General features: G+C 38.7%; 1 protein-coding gene and 1 long non-coding RNA gene across 5 annotated transcripts in view; one reads left to right on the top strand and one right to left on the bottom strand.

The window, feature by feature from the left end:
• LOC137596674 (SH2 domain-containing adapter protein F-like) overlaps nt 1-19,440 on the bottom strand; it is a 91,447-nt gene that overhangs the window by 20,105 nt on the left and 51,902 nt on the right. For 2 of the 3 annotated variants that reach the window (XM_068317379.1, XM_068317385.1), the window contains exons 3-4: nt 6,081-6,299; nt 4,999-5,097 (exon numbers count right to left, since the gene is read on the bottom strand). In XM_068317379.1, coding sequence (XP_068173480.1) covers nt 4,999-5,097; nt 6,081-6,299 — 318 coding nt within the window. The remainder of the gene's footprint in view (nt 1-4,998; nt 5,098-6,080; nt 6,300-19,440) is intronic. The other variant, XM_068317393.1, reaches the window with a different exon arrangement.
• Nucleotides 1,601-19,440, top strand: part of LOC137596694 (uncharacterized) — an 18,439-nt gene continuing 599 nt past the window's right edge. Inside the window, exons 1-4 of one of the 2 annotated variants that reach the window (XR_011035574.1) lie at nt 1,601-1,723; nt 2,167-2,436; nt 19,042-19,170; nt 19,296-19,343. This is a non-coding gene — a long non-coding RNA (uncharacterized lncRNA). Of the gene's footprint in view, nt 1,724-2,166; nt 2,437-19,041; nt 19,176-19,295; nt 19,344-19,440 lie in introns of both variants that reach the window. The other variant, XR_011035573.1, reaches the window with a different exon arrangement.

Here is a 19,440-nt window from a genome sequence, read left to right as displayed (position 1 = left end):
AACCTGTACAAGATAATATAACTTCCATTACTTTGGGTTGAAGTAGGGGACTCTCTCCCTCTGAGATTAAAAACCTAATGCTCATTTCACATTGCAGATTAGCGTGTAATTATTTGGGGAGCAGAAAGCGGAGTGCACTCTATGGCGTCACCGAGAGAACGAAAAGACGATTTGGGCCAAGTGCGGCTCTGATGTGCTCGGTTGCACAGCTGAATAATAACATTTAGCTCTGTGAAAATTAAGGTAAACCAATTTGGTAGCCATGTGTTTCGTTTTACAAAGTATAGAAGAATCCTGTCAGTATAAAGACCCTCTTGTATCTTTGAACCCATATCGCCACATGAATGAGCACATCTTTACATTTAGCAGCAGTAGAACAGGTTGCTGTCCTAACACATAATTATTAAATATGATTTCCAGGAGCTGATTTTTGTAAATATTAGCAGCTATAGACTAGAAAAATGCAGAGGCAGATCTGAATGTACAGATATGAAAAATCTGTACATACATCCAAAGAGCACAACATACAGTATTTGTCTTGTATTCTAATCAATACGCTATCTTCTATTTGCATAATCCTCAATCTAATCCATGCAGGCTTTCTGTTAACAGAAGGATAGATGTTATTAATGTATATATAAATTGAAAAAGCCCCTGATACTCAAGCTTTTTACATAACGTCTGCTATTTTATATGAGTAAAAATATCATGAGTCTAGCAATGTCCTGCTTGCTTTAAAAAAAAACTGTGATGTTTGCAGGATGTAGTACAGAGTTGACAGTGCAAAATTGAGCACGAGCTTGAAGATGAGCATTCAGCAAATGTTGTGGCTTATTTTCAATGTCATGTTGACAGTACATCAAAAGATTCAAGACAGTACTCGAACAATGGACAAAGGTCCTTTTTATCAGTGTTTACCTTCCTTTGGTTAATCCAGGAGAATACCTATTTTTTAAAGCAAGGTATTTATTTACCCAGGCTTTTTCATTAGCACTGGGCACTTCATCACTGTTAACAGTGCAACACTATAAATCAACCGCTCTGCTTGTTTTCACCAACGCTATTTTAGTTATGCTTAATTTGGTTGGCTAAATGCATGCATATTCAAAACAAGCTGGAAGAGCTGGAATATTCCAATACTTATGTCACACGTTATGAGCAAATGAGCATGGAAAAAAACAAAACAAAACAAAAAAACAAGTTTCGAACATGTGCTTTCCACTCAAATCATTACAGCTGTGTAATGCTCATGGAAAACTCAAATGCCACCTCACACTTCTTCGACTACTGTATGTGGCAAATATTGTATAATCTAACTCTGCTTCAAAGCACTTATCTATTTTTGAAAGTCTATGTTTGCATAAGATCAGACCTAAAAATAAACAGATGCATTTGTGACAGCAGGCCAGTAGAAGCTTCAAGAGAGGTTTGCTTGAGGAAAACTGCTTCTGTATTTTGTAAGTGAGGGTTCACTATGCTGTTGTGTGTGGCCAATGTGTGTGAGTGAAGATAAGACCTGTTGCAGCATTCAGTGGAAGATGGCATGACACATCTGAGGCTCATGAAAGAGGTCTGTGAGGAAGGTTATCAGCAGGGTGTTGCAGCAGAAGCCAGGAGGCCATGACAGTACACAAGAGCAATAGTCGGCAAGGGAGAAATGGTCAGCTGAGCAGAGAGAGAGAAACCCCGCACCAGACAATAAATGAAGAAAATGGATATATAGGTGTGTAAGTATGTAAATTTAAGCTTAACCCATGCAGAATAACAACTGAATCAATAATTTAATCAAGGACATTAGACGTGAGCCTCACATTTCTGGGTTGTTAAACACATAAAGATTCATTAAAAAAACATAAAGCTCCTCCAGACTTGAGGAAGCAAGCGACAATGCCTTCTTTTATCTCCTGTGTTAAATGCATGGCACCTGACTGGCTGCGGTCCAAGGAAAAGGAGTTAGTAGTAGGTAACATAAGGCAGAGAGATTAAGTAACAATGGTTCTCAATCCCAGCACTCCTGTGATGCGCTCAGATTTCCAATGGCGTGTCCACGTCTGGGTGTGTGAATGAGAGGGCCACATGGACTTGCATCGATGGACACATGATCATATATTCAGTTTTCTCTAAATGGATAAATTCTACCTTGTCACCCTCACTCTTCACCTCTAGGTTCATCTATCACCTTATCGCTGCAAGGAAGGGAGTAGAACAGAGGCTGTGTGTGTGTGTGTGTGTGTGTGTGTGTGTGTGTGTGTGTGTGTGTGTGTGTGCACGCGCATGTGTGCAATTGTTTGAGGGGGCGAGTGATTAACCAAATCACGAGTACACAGCCTCTCAACATCCCAACAATGCAAGAAATTTGCATTCCACTGCATACCTGTCAGCAGATAGGCCTGTTGGGAAGTGACAGCAATCCAGGCAGTAATGGGAACAGCAGAGGTAAATTAATCTGATACCTGCTTTTGCCCCATCATTCATTAAGACAAGCTTTCTTTTTTAGGATGTAGCAATGACGGAGGATATAGCAGCATCCACAGTGTGTGTGTGTGTGTGTGTGTGTGTGTGTGTGTGTGTGTGTGTGTGTGTGTGTGTGTGTGTGTGTGTGTGTGTGTGTATTATATATACAGTATATACATATATTTACTTAATTTTTCTTGTAGAAAATAATTCAATTTTAATTACAACTTATTCTAAAGAAGACAGAAAAGTAAAATGCTAAAATGTAATCGCTGTATGAAAATTTGGTCATCAAGAGAAACCATTACAGAGTCATCAAAATTAAAATCTACAGCAGAATGAGTGTCTTAACCAGCTGTAAAATGTCACAATCAACGTCACTGCTTCAAAAAATATATTCAGAGACTTCAACATCTGAACTAAAGTAAGCTATGACTTGTGACTCCAGTCTAAAATACCATTGTACAGATGTAACACATGTGAATATTTCTACTGTGAGACATGATACCAAAGACGTTTTATGGCTCTAGTATTGATGGAACTGCTATTCATTTATGTTGTGAGAAAGGTGTTCAGATGTTCAATTTGTATCCCGAACAAAATAAGTGCTAGTTGGGATGAGACAGGCTTGGCTGGTGAAGTCTGATTACTGACAGTGCCAAAACGTGCATCGCATTTGGACTTAAAAACTACAATAGTATGTAATTTCTTGACATTGTAGGTAAGTTAATTGCAAAGATCAGAGCCTTAGGTGCAGGCATATAAGATGAAGTCTCAAAAGCTGTAAACCCCTTGATGTCTGGATCTAAGGTCAATGTACGCAAACACCTTTGACTTGTCACAGAAAGGCTTGTCACAAACATCTTTCTGACTATTTCTCCATCTGTCTTGCAAATAGTGAGGAATGATGCTTGCACAAATCAAGCACAACGCTTGAGCCCAGGTGTTGCTGTAGGGCAACAGTGCTAACCACTGCACCACTGTGCCGCCACGGTGTACACTATAGTACTTAGTATGTAGGTACTTGGAGCCGCAGCTTTATTTTTTTGACAGAAAACAAAGACTTATTTCCCCACTTCCCATTTAACACTGACATCCAACAGAAATTCAACAAATCTCCATTCTTCACAAAATTGAAGCTGTCTGTAAAATGAGGATTGAAAGAGGATTGTAAATAACACAGTAAACAAAGTGAATACAGCTTGAGAGAAAAATGGGGAGAAAAGGAATAGTGATTAAGAAGAGTCCATTCCTTATTCATAAAGCATTAGTGGAACTTCGACGGCAAAACTGTAAAGATTTCAGTGCCTAGAATCGATGTAACTAAACAAGATACTGGAATGATGTTACATACAATGAGAGAACACCAAAAGACAATGGTTAACAAGGCATATTAAGAAGTCCTGAAGACAGTCCATTCACTATAAAATATAAAATTTCTTATAGTATCTTGAAGTTAGGAAATACAGTTGATTGGTGCAGGTTGGTGTGTCTGTCACTTGCAGTTGCAGGTAGGTGCTAACACGCCCTTTAAAGAGAAGAAGTTCTGTCCCCACTAATGAGTTTCATGAGTTTGCAACTATGAAAAGCCACATCTGACACACTTAAATATGCTTATAAACTACAGCGAGGTCAAAGATGGGCTGTGATACTGGGTCACTGCAGCATGTTGTTAAGAACGCCCCGAATCCAGATAGGATGTGGTACAGGAAGCTGTTGAGGACAGCAGAGTCTTCATTTTCCAGACTGATAAGCAGTCACTCTAATCAGTAGCATTTGACAGCAGCACAACAGGGCAGCCGAGAAAAGGTTGTTTTTTATTTAATTTGCAAATAGAATAAACTGTAGTTCAGATACTAAATGTGAAATATGATGTAGAAACAATTTCTTTTTTGAATTACATTACAGTTTTAAAACTGATGGATATGAAAATGTTTGTGAAAGCCTCAGAGTAAGAGATAAACTCACCGACTGGTTGGCCTGTTTGACTCAGAGTATTTCAGTTTTGTTCTAATTTTGCTCCAGGCTATTCTCTTTTGGCAGTATCCTCATAGGTGTATGACTCAACATACATTCAATATATCAACACAATCAGCATTTATTTTGAGCAACAGAATTGTTGCTCCACTTGTATCGAACTTGTTGAATTAATGGGCTCACTGGAGGCTGAAGGTTGAATTGATGAGCGTGTCTATAGTAGTTGAGCCTTTTTAGCTCTCTCCAAGGCCAAGGGATCACACATCAGGCGTAATTTGAATCAGGAATATGTTAAAAAAGTAAGGTGCCATGCATTTCACTGCAAATGTGTGACTGTAGCATTAGATGCTTGCACAATTGGTTTAGAAAATTTACGGTTCATGTGTTCTTTCAACTCTAACTATAAAACTCGCTTGTTTATAATTTTTAAAATAGTTTTAAACTCGTATAATAAAAAAGAAATTAAGCAAATAAAATAACGAATTACTCCCCAAACTGCAAGATTAAGTCATTGAAAAATATTATAGACAGACAAGAGACACTCCCCAGCCCCGTCTCCATTGGTACCTGTGACAGATTTAGAGTTGCAGTCCTTTCCTCCATGGGGACCTGATCCAGTGTCACTTACAGAGGTCTCGTAGCTAATGCAGTCATAACAAAGCAGAGCTGTTCAAGGATGAAAAAAAGAAAAAAAAATATAAAGACAAAAGGGGCGATGAAAATTAAAGTCAAAAGTTGGTGATATTCTGTCTAAAATCAGATGTAAGGTTTGGCTGTTTTGTCTTGTTTATTTTAACCTCCAGAAAACAATTAATCTTTGTTTCTTGGTTTGTTTGTTTCCAACATACAGAGAAAAAAAATACAGGACAGGCTTTCATAAAATTTGGAAATATAAAAAAAGTGTGAATATTTTTTCCAACTTGAAAACCACTGAGTCTATTTCAACTGCAAATGTTGTGGATGGTTGGGGTATCATCCAGGAAAGCTCAACAGCCATGTGTAAAATTATTTCAACCTAGCAGAGATATGCGCATTATTGAGTGGAATTCTGATTTGAAATTTGGGTTGCATATTTACATTCCAATGCCATATTTTTTGTGGAACAGCCCTGTTTAAGTTATGGCTGTGTTAGCCGTGCTGAGCAGTCACACTTTATCTCCCTTCGCCTACATGCACCTGTTCAACCAATCATGCCCCCCAGATTCCCCTAACCACCAAGCCCAAGACGCACATGAATCATCTCAGATGAATCAGACAGCATTTGGATCAAAACAGCAAACAGTAGACTGGACATCTGCACATGAATAAGTGCTTTAACAAAGGAGTGCTAATAGAGATTAAAGCAGCAGCATCGGCTCAAAACCTTGATGGGAGTCAGAATCTACATTGTTAGGGCTGGAAAACAGACAGCTTGATTAGTTAAGCAGAAGAAAAACAATTTGGGATTTTACCCAGTTGGAAACTTGAAATTTAAACTTAAATAAAGCAACCCTTATAGAAATACTGTCTTGGTTAAACTACTTTACTGTACATTTTCAGATGTATGAGCTTTGATATCGCTTTAGGAGCTTCTAACAAGTCTCTAACTGAACAATACAGAAAACCTGTTTTTCTACAAAAGTCATTGTGATTTGTACTTGCTGTTATACCTGCAAAGGCTTTGGAAATCCTCTCTTTCTTCCACTCCCAAGGCTGATCATATTCCTCTGGGGGTCGCTCGTCATCCTGGGGCAGGCGACTTTCTCTGGGGCAGCGCAAGGGTTCAGGGTCAGAGTCTCCACCATTCTCGGATGGTTCATATGGTGTGTCGTACAGGGGCAGCTGCCTCACCGATCCTTCCTTAGGTCCCCGTCCCCCAGATCGAATTTCTAAAGCACAAGGGCACGGAATTGTCAATGTCAGGGTGACATTTAAAAATTTATGGAAGGAAGTGTGTCACTCAGGCAGACCATGAATGTACATACACTTACAAAACACTGCACCCATAAATCATGTTGAGCTTGACCTGTGTATTTCTCATTCAGCAATACATTTTTGATAATTTCAACCAATTTCACTACAATCAAAGTATACATTTTCAAAAAGCTTAAAAACCCAGTCAGTTTTTATGGATGGTAAAAGGAAATATTTTTGATTCAGAATACACAGGCAATATGAAGAAAAAAAAGACAAAGTTAATCAAGAATAGAAAAATATCCTTAAGGTAAAATTAAAAACTAATACATGACAATGTGTTGCCAGAAAATATCATGAATATGTGCAAGACACTCTATTGCGGACCCTCACTTTATGATGAGAGCATAAACCAATAAAAGTCACTGGAAACATACTATGTGTTGATTTGATGTGTGAGCGGAATAGAAGGGGCCTCTCTGTGTGCAGTGAAAGATGGTGACAGTTGCTGATGTGGTGACAAAAGTGCAAACAAAAAACAGAGATGAAATATGGAAGAATAGCAGGGTTAGGCTCCCTGTGCATGCAATGAAACCTCTGCAAATACAATAAAATACAACATTTCTGATCAGTCTTTCCCCGGGTTCCTGTCAGAAGACAGGGAAAGAGAAACCACAGAAACTAAACTCAAGGTCAAAAAACCCATCTGTGGCCATAAAATGTTAAAATAATAATTCAAACCAAATGCAATATTGAATTTAGGCATGATAAGCCATTTTTGGTCAACATGAAATGAACCTGACTCCTAATGAAGCATCATGTGCTTAAAAAAATCAAAACTTTTCTTTCCCTCCATCTCTTTCTTCTCCAATCCCTAACACATGGAGTTGTTAGCATCCTACACCCTTCCTCCTGGGCCATATGAAGCTGTTAGTGGCCAGCACCACAGTAGAGTAATGCAATGTGAAGAGAATGAAATATTATTCCACACTACTGCATAATTGCCTCTTAGCCCAAGGGAGCTCTTGCGGAAAAATGAGCAATGTGTTGAGGTTAATCAAGCTACATACCAATGGTGTAGAAGTGGAAGGGTGAGTTGAGGTCAGGCTGACAGGTTCAGTATCTCAACATAATCTTGCAATAGGCTAACTCATTGAGTTTGATCTAAAAGAAACAAGACTTGATATTATGACATCTTGGAATGACTGTGCCCTACTTTCCTTAAAGAAGTGCAAACTGCATCAAAAGAACCAAGTGTAGGCTTCCAGATGTTGTCAGATGACAGAGTGAGACAAGGATGGATTTCTGGTGAGGTGATAGAAAAAAACTGTTGAATTGAAGACGCACTGATAAACTTTTGTGGTGCAGTAAAATGCCCTGCTAGCCCTAAAGAATGAGGCCTTGTTAGTAGAGGCAGAAGCTGTTGACATTTCCCCCTTCCTCTCAACGTCTTCTTTAATTTCTTTCTTCCTTCCAGCCACTCTTCCACCCGTGTTTCCTTCCACCCTTCCCTTCTTTTCTTTCTTTCTGTCAGCTCTTGTTAAGGAATGCTTCATAAAGTGGGTGTGGAAACGTCTGTTGAAGCAAATTACAGTGACTGCTACAAAAATGGGGTTGCATGTTGCAACAAGGTTGCAGTCTATCACTGTCTTTAACCTCTCCCTTTAGGGTCAGAGGTCAGCCACCACACCCTCCCTTGATCTACCTTGTACCTACCACTAGCCGGATGTCACATTTCCTGTCCAGATGCTGCATTTCCTCTTCTGAACTGTTTGATGCTCACAACTTGGAATTCAAAGCCCCTACTTTTATATCTGAAAAAGTTTCTTTGGTTGTTACTGATGCACGCTATAAGGTGAAAGAAAAAAGAATTTTCAAGGTCATCCCTGGAGCTATAAGGAACATGATGTTATTCCATAAAATTGAGTGCCACAAGTATTTTAAGGAAGCTTAAAGACAGTGTGCCATACTTAACAGTGTTCCACCAGCCATGCAGCAGCAGCAGCACTGACCACAACCATCTGTTTCATGCCACTAAAGACGTGTTTGGGGCAACAGCAGAGCATACTGCTGAGAACCAAAAGACTGTATTTTAACTATAAACCACTTTTTCCCTAATGAGAAGAGACATGGATACTGGATGTCCTAAAAATACCAAAACAAGGCTAATATCTGAAGCAGTGAGGAGAAACATGTGTTTTCAAAGTTTTCAAACGTGTAACAAACCCAGCTGCTTGATATTGTCAGTCTTGCTGATTCATGAAATAAGAAGATTAATCCTAAGGGAGTGACCGGAATATTTGCCTTAAATTTATCCAGATAACCTCCAGTTCCACTTTACATAGACAAAATATGTGGGTTTATTGCCATGGTGGTGTTGCTGGTGTGAACAGGAAGGACGTTCTAGACTAAATAAAAAAAATAATTAAAAAAACATTAAGCACCACCAACCTGGCAGCCGCAGTAGATAAAGAACTGACCAAGCCATTTAGCCATCATCACCTGGACTGCTCTTGTCTAATTCATCCTCTTGTATATTATCAACAACCAATAAAAGCGATTGTGTTTGAAAAGTCAAAAAAACAACAACAACAACAACAACGGCATAGTTGTGCATTAATTGCAAGGCAATATATGTTGAGTAAAGTCACATTCATCTGCTTCTCTGGTTGACTGGCACCCACCTACTCCCACTCATCCCATTAAGTCAGAGGGAATTTGCTGCTGCCATATGTTAGCAGGAGCAAAGTGAATATCTGTATTTGACTGATGGGATGTCTTGTGCGAGAGAGAAGGATTAAATAGGATTGACTTTACACTGAAACTGAGCAATAGCCAGAAAATACCCATGGTTCAGATATTTGCTCGGCTAACTTAGCCAGTTCACACACTCTTAAACTGAACCATCCAAAAAGACAGATCTGTGCAGAGTACTGTGACTATGACAACACTTCAACAGGGAATTTAATAACAGAATATTTATTATAGCAAAATATAATGCATTGTTTAATGTTGAAAAGCAGATAGGGCAACGTAATTCTCCTTCACATACAAAACAGTCATCTGGCCCAACCAAGTTTGGTCGATATAGAAAGCTTCAAAGTTGATTGACAAAGTTGTTGCTGTACCTTCAATTTAATTTGGTTTGATTGTCCATGTCTGTAAAGACCAAACGTGGTTGATCCTGCAATGGCACTCAGGGAAATGAGGCATGCTGTGGGCCACCCAGAAGCACTGTGTCAGTCAGAGCTGGTTGACGAGTGAAGGTGTTTGGGTCTTGACCCGCGGTGATCTGCTTTCGATTGTCACTCTATTTCTTGAATGAATTTGAGAGGAGGCTCTCTGGGTGAATGCTCGTGATAAGCAAAAACAAAACAATTGTATCAGCTTTGAGCTGATTATAGTTTGTCTCATACTATTTTGAAGGAACAAAAGCAGCCATGGAAAAAGTAATAAATTATTGTGTACGTCAATGCTTGTGTCTTTCTGAACAATTTCAACATTCCTTGATTTAGTATTTATGAAATGTATGTAAAGTATAATCAATAAGCTTTGATTTTTACAGCCCTACTCTTGGCTTTCTGTAATGACAGGCTTGCTGTTGAGTCTCTGACTATCTCTACAGTCAGCCTCTGGCAGCAGGGACAAAAGCAAGAATGCCTGAAGAATAGTGACCAACGCTGACAGGAGTGTATTTTGGGTCTCACTTCATGATTTTTTTTGATTTGGATTTCTAATAAATTTTCAGCCGGAAAAGCTTTTTTTTTTTTTTTTAAAGACAAGTAGCACACAGTGAAAAGTATTTTTAAATTAATATTATGAAACCTAATTAGTTTCAGACATGCCACAAAAGTAAAATAATTTTGTTAATGAGAAGGATAGAGACATAACATGAAGACCATTTCAATTTTTGGTTTGTGTGTGCCAGTGACATGTAGTATCACAGTGAAGGCAGGACTGTGTGGGTGTGTGCAGTTGTGTATGTGATTTTTTTTTTTTCACCAGATGACCTGAATAGAAGCTGACTGTCTACCACAACATGCTGACATTTATATGGTTTCATTCCCTTGCTGGAGTAGGACAGAAAGCCCCAATAGGCAATGTAGACAAGGCAGAAAACAAAAGGGAGGTAGGGAATGATGGATGTAAAAAAAAAATAAAGAAGGGGAGAGGAAAAGTGTGTGGGGACGTAAGAAAAAAGGCTAAGCATGACAGCAAGCAAAAATAAAAAGAGGGGAAGATGTAATATTAGAGACAAGTAGGTGAAGAAAGTCACGGGGAGAAGGACAAAAAGGGACTGAGGAAGAAAGTTGAGAAAAGTGACAGAAACAGAGAGTGGAAGATAAATACAATAAAAATCAAGTAGCAAGAGTAAATGGACGGTTTTCGAGAATTACAATTACAGTACTGTATTCCCACTCTGATTAGCTTGGTATGTCAAGAACACAGCTCTGAACTGAAACAAAAAGGAATACACAACCATTATCATTACACCAAGCCAATAAGAGGCAAAGTGGGTCAGGTCATTGGTTTGCCACAAGAGGGTTCATTTAAAAAAGGAAAAAGGAAATGCATAGATCAATACCATCTTCCAGATAAGCCTCAAAATATAATCAGCTCTGAATATCCCTGGCCTCTCCAGATCAACTTCCTATTTTATGCTGAAAATCAAGTGTTGACAACTCACAGCATACAATGAGAGAGAATCTCTTGGCACCTCAAGATTTGGTTCAGAGGGCTACGATTCAGTAATAGAACAAATATAACTGAGGTATATGCTGAACTAATATAATTACTATAACAAAAATATTACTACCACTAACACCAATGAAAGTAAATAAATAATAATTTTGATAACAATACATTGGTATGTATTGGGTAAACTAGACCTTGAACCACCAATTTTGCAAAAAACGGCTGATGGTCTTACCATCTAAGTTTTTTTATTTTTCATGTCAGCATTGTAACTATTGGGAATGTTAGGGGATCAAATGTTCAACATATGAATTCTACAGTACAACCCAATGTTGTCATGATAAGTCTGTATATAAAAATGTGTAGGACAAATTCCAAGATTATCTAAAAGGTGAACTGGTGCTAACTGAGCAAGAAGATGTTAATATATGTTTTACAAAACGGAGGGATGAACAGAATCAAATCCCCAAGTCATAAAAATGTATCATCCAGGCAACTTGAAAATCCAATGGTAATTTCAATATCAATACTTGTCAGTTGTCCGATATGCCACTTTCACTTGATTAGTGTGTTATTTCTGTTAAGTTTCTCACTTAACAGAGCAGAAGAAAGCTGTAGCGCATGTGCACTTACAAGTCCAGTAGTGTAGTATGTGTCCTTTGGAGTCAATGTCATTGTCTTTGTGTGTTTAGTGGCATCAATGTTTATTTAACTAGTATGTATTTATGTGAATTATGTCTGCTGTGCTGTCTGTGGAATGTGTGCACTCCAAAAAGGTGTGAGAATATGTATGAGCAGTGGATATATGCAACTTCTTCCAGGATTGACAAATAATGTATTTATGTGTGTGCGTGTGTGTGTGCGTGCGTGTGTGCGTGCGTGCCTGCCTGCCTGCCAGTATTTCTATCCATCTATGTTTCACTCATTCAGAGTTCAGCCTTCAAAAAACTGCTAATGCTTCCAGGCAGGAACCTAACCCGGCCAATATTGGTTCCTACTTATATCTACACACCACTAAGAGACCCGATACGTCATTGAGCTCGTACAGGAGCGACCCTGTCAATAATTTAAAAAAACAACAACTTGAAAAAACAGGCAGGTGGTGACAGAGTTTTCCTACAGGAAGTATATAGTCTACTCTGCTAGCTTTAACTTTCAACCTTACATTGTGCATGTGTTCCCTGCTCATCAATTCAAAGAGATATGAATAAAATAAGGACAAAATGCTGCAATGACGTGCCAACAGGAAAGCCGAAAAGGCCACATGAAGTACAATATCAGGGCAAACTTTTCATTTAGTCTTATATTTGCTGATTATTTATTAATTCCCCTACTGGGATTATAAAAGTATATATAATTTTAAAAAAATAAAATATTTTGACAACATGTGAAATATTCATCTCTGTGTGTTAATGTTATGCAGCTAGGCATGCCTTGCTCTAGAAAGAAACTACAGCAGTTGGATATGCAGGTGTGCAGCTGTTCATATCTATAATTGTTTGTAAGCCGGATGTTCGAATCTTGAGGCCTACCTGCATTGGCAGAGCTACATTACAATTCCAAGACCAATTAAAGGTAAGACTTATCAGGGATAAACTCAGAGTTGAGTTCAACATTTACCAAACAACAGGACTTCAAGCCTAAAAACTGAAATGATGAAAATGGGTAATGTGTTGATAAAATGTAGTAGTGAGTCATCAATATGAGTTGTGTAACACAGGATGATGTAACACCCTTTCAATGGCTTGAAAATGTTGCCTTGCCATGTGGCAATCCCAAAGTCTTTTCTTTTCCTTTTCTGCAGGGCCACTGTATGGATGGTGGCATTGCATGTAGAAGGTCCAGTTGCAATCAAAGTTCATTACAGAGGTGAAAGCTAATTAATAAAAGTCATCCTACATGAATAGGAAAATAGCCCTTGCAGCTAACTCATGCATCTCAATAGTAAAGAAACAAAAAGACAGGCAGTAGATCACCACACTGACAAGGTCACACCAAGTACAGATGCCATCGGTCATTTGTCACTGTTGGTTGTTACACTGCATTAATAGATTCATTCAGGAATATAGTCAAATACACAGATGCTGGTAATTGTATTGACAAAAATGAGAATTTAATATGAAAGACTGAAATCCTGCTTGGTTGATGCTGTTGGATACAGACGCACTTGTGAGAGCAGAGCGAAGCTATTTTTTCCTGAGCTGTGCTTGCTCTGCGACTATTGTTCCAGAGCTGAGATAAGAACGGCAGTGGATTAGAAGAGAGTGCACTCAGAGTCCAGGCTGTGTATTGCTGCTAGGAGGAGAAGGTAGCAAGGAATTGTTGAGGGGAATGGAACCGGAAAGGAAAAGGATACAAGGATACAGGAAAGGATTCTGCCATGCCATACAAGTGCTTCCTGTCATGATGCCTTTGTGGTCACAGAGGAGACAGAAAGGAAACCCTCCTGACACATGGTGTGAAGGACAGTAACTTCATGCCCCCGACTCATGGCCGGTATAATCCCATAATGGTGATGGGCCTCCAGCAAACACACACTTGTATCACCACCACTTCCATTCCTCAACCTTCAACTGGATCATATACCCTCAGGGAATGTCAAGATATATAATTCTCTGCTGGAAAGAGAATAGAATTGAAAAAGAGATGACATGGAAAGTCAGACCAGCAAAAGATGAGCACTTTACATTGCTATCATGAAGACATGGGTCATAGATCATTTATGAATGAACTTTTAGCAACTAAAACATGAGCAAATGACACATTTTCTTGTTTTGTGTTTTAAAGGGTGTTGATTTGATTTTGTGAACTTTTCCCAAGCTCAGCCGCAAACAAAGCCAACATGGAGCTGCACACATACAGTATATTGCTTGTTCGCTCTGAGTAAGAAGAATCTAATACTTTTAAATACATCCACGTTTTCAACATTTTTCTTTGTCGTGTGATAATCCAATAATCTCTGCCTGCAGCACAACAATGACAACAAAGGCTCTCAAAGAGAAATCTGTAGGAAATTTAGTTCTGTCGCATCCATGCTGAGCGAAGCTGACAGTCACTGTATTCTCCTTGGGCTGTCTTATTAGCTGAGATGGGTGCATGCTGAAACGCTGACATATTTTACTCAAAACTGGGTTACAGAGAACAGAAGCAAATCCTTTCATGTGGCAGCATTACAAACCTGAACTCTACATGACCTCAGTTTTACTATTTGCGGTATATGCCAGCAAATCCTAACTGTAGAGGCTTTTACAAATACCCATGAGCACTTAAAAATGAAGCATAATAACACTCGCACTCTTCCTGAACTTCAAAATCAAGGCTCATTATCACTCATACGAAAATAAAATGAATGGTGATGAAACTGCAGCAAATTCTTTTTTAAAAAGTGTAACAAGTTCAACAGACTAGCATAAATATTCATTATGTGTCTTTGAACCAAAAGTGATACACATATGAAGGCACTGAAATGCACAGTATCGATTATGTCCCTTTATCAGAGATGGCTGCTTTAGCTGCAGCAGCACAGCGACCTGTTTACCAACCCAGAGGACGTGCACGTCCTCATGGAAACATTCATTAGTCCGGCTCTGCTAATGCAAATAATTACACAGTAGTGACCTCACTCTCTCGACGTGTCCACTGTTGTGCCCTTCAGATTAGTCAGGTGGCTCTTAGTAGATGCTCCACCCATGGCTATTTGTGGAGAGGATGAATACAGTAAAAACAGATTACCACTGTAGTGGTTAAATAAATGTGTGTGTTCCAGATTGAAATACTGAAAGCACTAAGAGAGGAGAAGTTACGCCTCAATTGGATGTTTTGTAGTAGTATTCTTGAGTTGGTAAAAACTGAGTAAATGGACTGAATATATATATATATTATATATATATCACCTTTTCCTGTAACTGATCATTCTGAATACTTAAAAACACTGGCCAGTATTCATTCATTTGCTCACGTTTTGAAATGCATGGAAGTTGAAGTTGTGTAGTTGAACTGTGATCACCAGAGGGCTGCAGTGTGTTAGTGTCTCTGCTGCCTGTCCCGTTAAGTTGCCATTAGCTCAGACATCAGTGAGCCTGGGCAGAAGTTTCTGGAGACCAGCCACCTCCATCAAACCTGATTCACTCTGACAGCACAGACACACCAGAGAATGGGAGGCGGAAAAAAAAAAGATCTAGCTGTGAAGCAACAGCTTTACTTATAATATTAAGATTAGAATACATGGTGTTAAGCACATATAACAATGTGATGTGTGCAAGTATATGTGCTTTTGCATAAAAATTAAATTAATCTTAAGAAAAATCACATTTTTGACTATTCCACCCACATGCCAAACATTTGGCATTAGCATATATAAAAACAGGGCTGCAAATGGTTACTTGTATAATTTTCTTTTGCTTAATTGTGGCTCTCAGAATATGGTACCAGATAGAGGAGTCATTCCAAATGTCCAATAGTTTTGGCCTGATTTTTCATATGAGGCTGCTTTGAAAAAAAACAACAAACCTACATGAGGTGAATGAACAGAATGTTAACATCTATAATATCTATTTTGCTTATTTATTTTTATTAATCTGTTCTGCAAGCTAAAATCAGCATTTTGCTTTCTGGTAAATCCAGTTTTTTTAGAATGTCACAAATATTCTATGAAGAATATAATGAATATCATTGCTTAGTTAGTTTGGTTGTCATATATGTTACTTTATTATAGTATCTTGTCCCTGGCTTTGAATAGCTATAATAAGATGTTTGGTTTATCTTTCAGTACAAAAATCAGAATTCTGGACGAATAGTTGACATTCGAATCAATATTGGACAATACTACATGGAATGATGCATAATTTTTGCATACCATCAGTGTAGGAAATTTAATTAGCTTTGCTCATGACTCTGTAAATCAGACGGCTTTAAAATTCATGGTGAGAACCTACATATCAATACTGCTGAGCATCTATCCCAGAGGAGCAAAAAAACACACTAGCATGCAAACAAAAATGTGTCATTTTGATCGAAAAGACATGAATAGATTTATAAACCTTTGCAAATTTATGTAGTTTAGCCAGATGACACATTATTTCGAAGGGTAGTGATGGGAGACATAAAAATGATGCAGCAAAATTCATGTCATCAAGTTTTCTGTGTAGCATGTAACAATATTCAAACATCACTTCAGTCCCACACTAAATTAAGTTACTAATTCAAACAATCTTTATTCATACTCTACAACAAGCTGTCTCATAATGGGAAGCTGCTCTTCTTTAATGAGTCAGACAAACAACAAAAACTGCAGAAGACTGAACAATGAACACAAATTGTCCCCAAGGGTGCACTGAGGGAAATGAGCTCTTGTAAAGAAAACTGATTACCCACAGAAAGAAAAGATACCTTGTAAACGTTGACATCGGTAGTTCTTCTGCCAGGTAATGAGAGCATTCTTTAAGACCTGATGCTGTACTGCCATTCCTACACATTACATGCAGTGGTCTATACATGCCAGGAGCTGAACTGATTTGGAGACTGCCGATTGATAATGTCTGGGAATTAGTCTTAAAGATTTTTGGCTTGCTCCTCAGTGACCTTAGATTAAAGTACTGCTACTGTATACCAACATCCCAACCTATATATTTGAATAAACTCACTTGAAAACATCACACTGTCATGCTTCCGGTGTCTACCCGGAAGTTTGGGCTGCTAGCCGAGTTAGCTCCGATCTTAACATTTGTCCATGTCTCTCACTTACGGAGCCGTTTTGGCTTTGTCAAATAAGGTGGTTTATAGTCTTTAATTGTGACGGAATTCACGTTGTCGTGTAAGGAACCCCGATACTTTATTCACCAGGACCGAACTCACAAAGCCGGTGTCTACCCAAAAGCCAAGGCGGCCTTCGTCTTCGCATTTATCTGTCCCAAACACACAGAGCCATTACGGCTTCGTCAGATACAGCTGTTTGAAAGAAAACAAATGAAGTCTGATATTATTGTTTTATCGTGGAATTTCCACGTGGTTGCTGCTAGTAAGATTGTAATGGAATGACCATAAGCATGAGCACATATAATTGAAATCCAGATCTCTATGAGTGCTTATGTAAATTTTCAGCAGAAGTCTGATATCCATTAATGACACAATCATATAACACTGGAATAATATTCATTATACATACATTGCGCACACACACACACGTTTTTCAAAAAAGACAATTGAAAGGTCAAGTAAAAGCTTTGTGTTGAAGCTTTCTGAATTTTTTTGAGAAAGATAGCATGAAAAAAATGGCAATGAATTGAAGAACCACAGCAGAACTTCTGAAGGATGCAAAATTAAAGCTGTTTGTAGCAATTTTGATGTTCAATTTTTTACAATTTGGAATTTCTTTTGACTGTTCAACTGGTAACAAACACAAATTTACTCAAAAAAAACTATGTGCTGTGTGAGAACATAATGCATGGCATTCAAAGATACAATGACATTTCAGTACACTAGTCCCTGTTATCCTGTTCAGAAAAAAAACCCAAAAAACTCTGGCATAACATGAGAACAATTCACAAAATCATAATCCTTCAGCTAAGATCCTTGAAAGACAAACTCTGCTTTCATTGGTACTCAAACAGAGAAATAGTAGTATGTCGACGTATACAGGCTGCGTACCTTACTTTTATGACTCTCACTTTAGGGCTGGATCCCAGACATGTGGCTGGAGTATGCCACGTGGGCTTCACCTCCAACCATGCCAGCAGCAACACTAGTTGTTCAGAAACCTCTGAACCATCAGTCAGCGTCATGCTGACTTTTATAGCCGAGTCACAAACATGCCACTCATGAAACCATGCAGTTCTGAGAAGGGTCTGTGTCTGCACACTGTTTTGGGAAAGGCAGTGTCACTGTTGCAGGGAACTAATTACTATGTGACTGGAATCAGACTTGGGAATTGCATAGCTATGTCCCATACAGAAAACGTGTACCCTTCAGATAAAAGTCAATGCCAATTCCGTAAAAACACTCAAACCAATAAAAATAGATGATGCTGAGTGACTAATCTTTGCCTCATCCCTTCCCGTATCCAATAAAGTCCTAGTGTGATTGTGTGAGGGGAAACATCACAAAAGAAGTTTAATAAAAATGTACCAAACTTCTGAAGTGGCAGAAGATTATGTTTACTTAAAGGACAAGATAACTGCTTTTAAGGCCAAGGAGTTAGTTGAAAAAAGTGTTTTTAGAACTTTTAAACAAAAATCAAGAATGGGCTACAAAAGGTAATCATAACAGACAGTTTTAGCTGACATGCATTTAGCCTTTGTAATTATTCTTGAAAATAGGCAAAGGTGGTAGCACAGTCAATAAATACACAATACTGTATAGCAGACTAGGTTTCATTCTCCCACTGCATCCGCTGATTCCCTCAAGAGTGTAATCATCATCCATGTGGTTTGGCCTTCTCCTTCAACCCCAACAGCAAAGTCTCTTGTTGATGCCAAAATCTTTTTGACAAAAAATGCATGTAAGCAAAACATGAAAATCACCCAGCTCAGCTTGAACAGAGGGAAGTTCATTCATTCACCAGGCTGTGGAGTTAGGAAAGGCTTTCAGACAGGTGTGGATAAGGAATGCCTACATTGATTTTATTCCTGTCCATCTATACTTCATGCTTTCCAGTAGAAATATCACACCATCAATTTCATATCATTATTATTTACACACACACACATACACGTCAAAAACTCCACCAAAACTATCCATTACTGAGGTCTAAAGTACCACATTAAGTCTCACAAAAATGAAAGCCTTTGGATTCCACTCCTACTCCAGCTGTGTGGGCAGCTATGGTCAGAGAAAAATGTATGTTTAAGAAAGGTCAGCTGTCTTGCACACAAATATGAAGCCTGTAGTTACATGAACACATTCGAGGGCACAGATGACTCCCACAAATGCAATACACACTGCATACCAGGGGCTAACAATCATGCACACACCCATTGGCGTACGTCACAGTGTCAAAATAATACACCTTCCTGCTCCTTTCTACAGCATGGTAAAGGCGGGCTGACAAGACCCATCCCACTCAGATGGGCTAAAACATTCTTGCACCTGCTGCCTCCCACTCGACTGCTGCTCGTCCACCCACTTCAGGGATCACACACACTGGATTCCAGACTGGTGAGGTAGTTGAATGTTGAACAGTAATCTCTCTGCTGTGCAGTTGTGCTATTAACCCCTTACAAGTGTAACTCTACCTTTGCTTCTCTGTTTTCTGCATTGAATAAAAAAAAATTGCTGAGAAGGAGTCTCTGAGAGGCCAAGGAAATCAAGCAGATGAAAAAATGTTGAAGGTGAGGGGAGAAGCAGTATCTGCCAAATTCAGTAGTGTGTAAGAGACTTTATGCTGAGTGAGAATTCTGTTACACTATAAATGTCTGTGTGTGTGTG

This window comes from Antennarius striatus, chromosome 1 (assembly GCF_040054535.1).
Source record: "Antennarius striatus isolate MH-2024 chromosome 1, ASM4005453v1, whole genome shotgun sequence".
Lineage (NCBI taxonomy): Eukaryota > Metazoa > Chordata > Actinopteri > Lophiiformes > Antennariidae > Antennarius > Antennarius striatus.
This window is presented reverse-complemented; position numbering and strand designations above follow the sequence as displayed.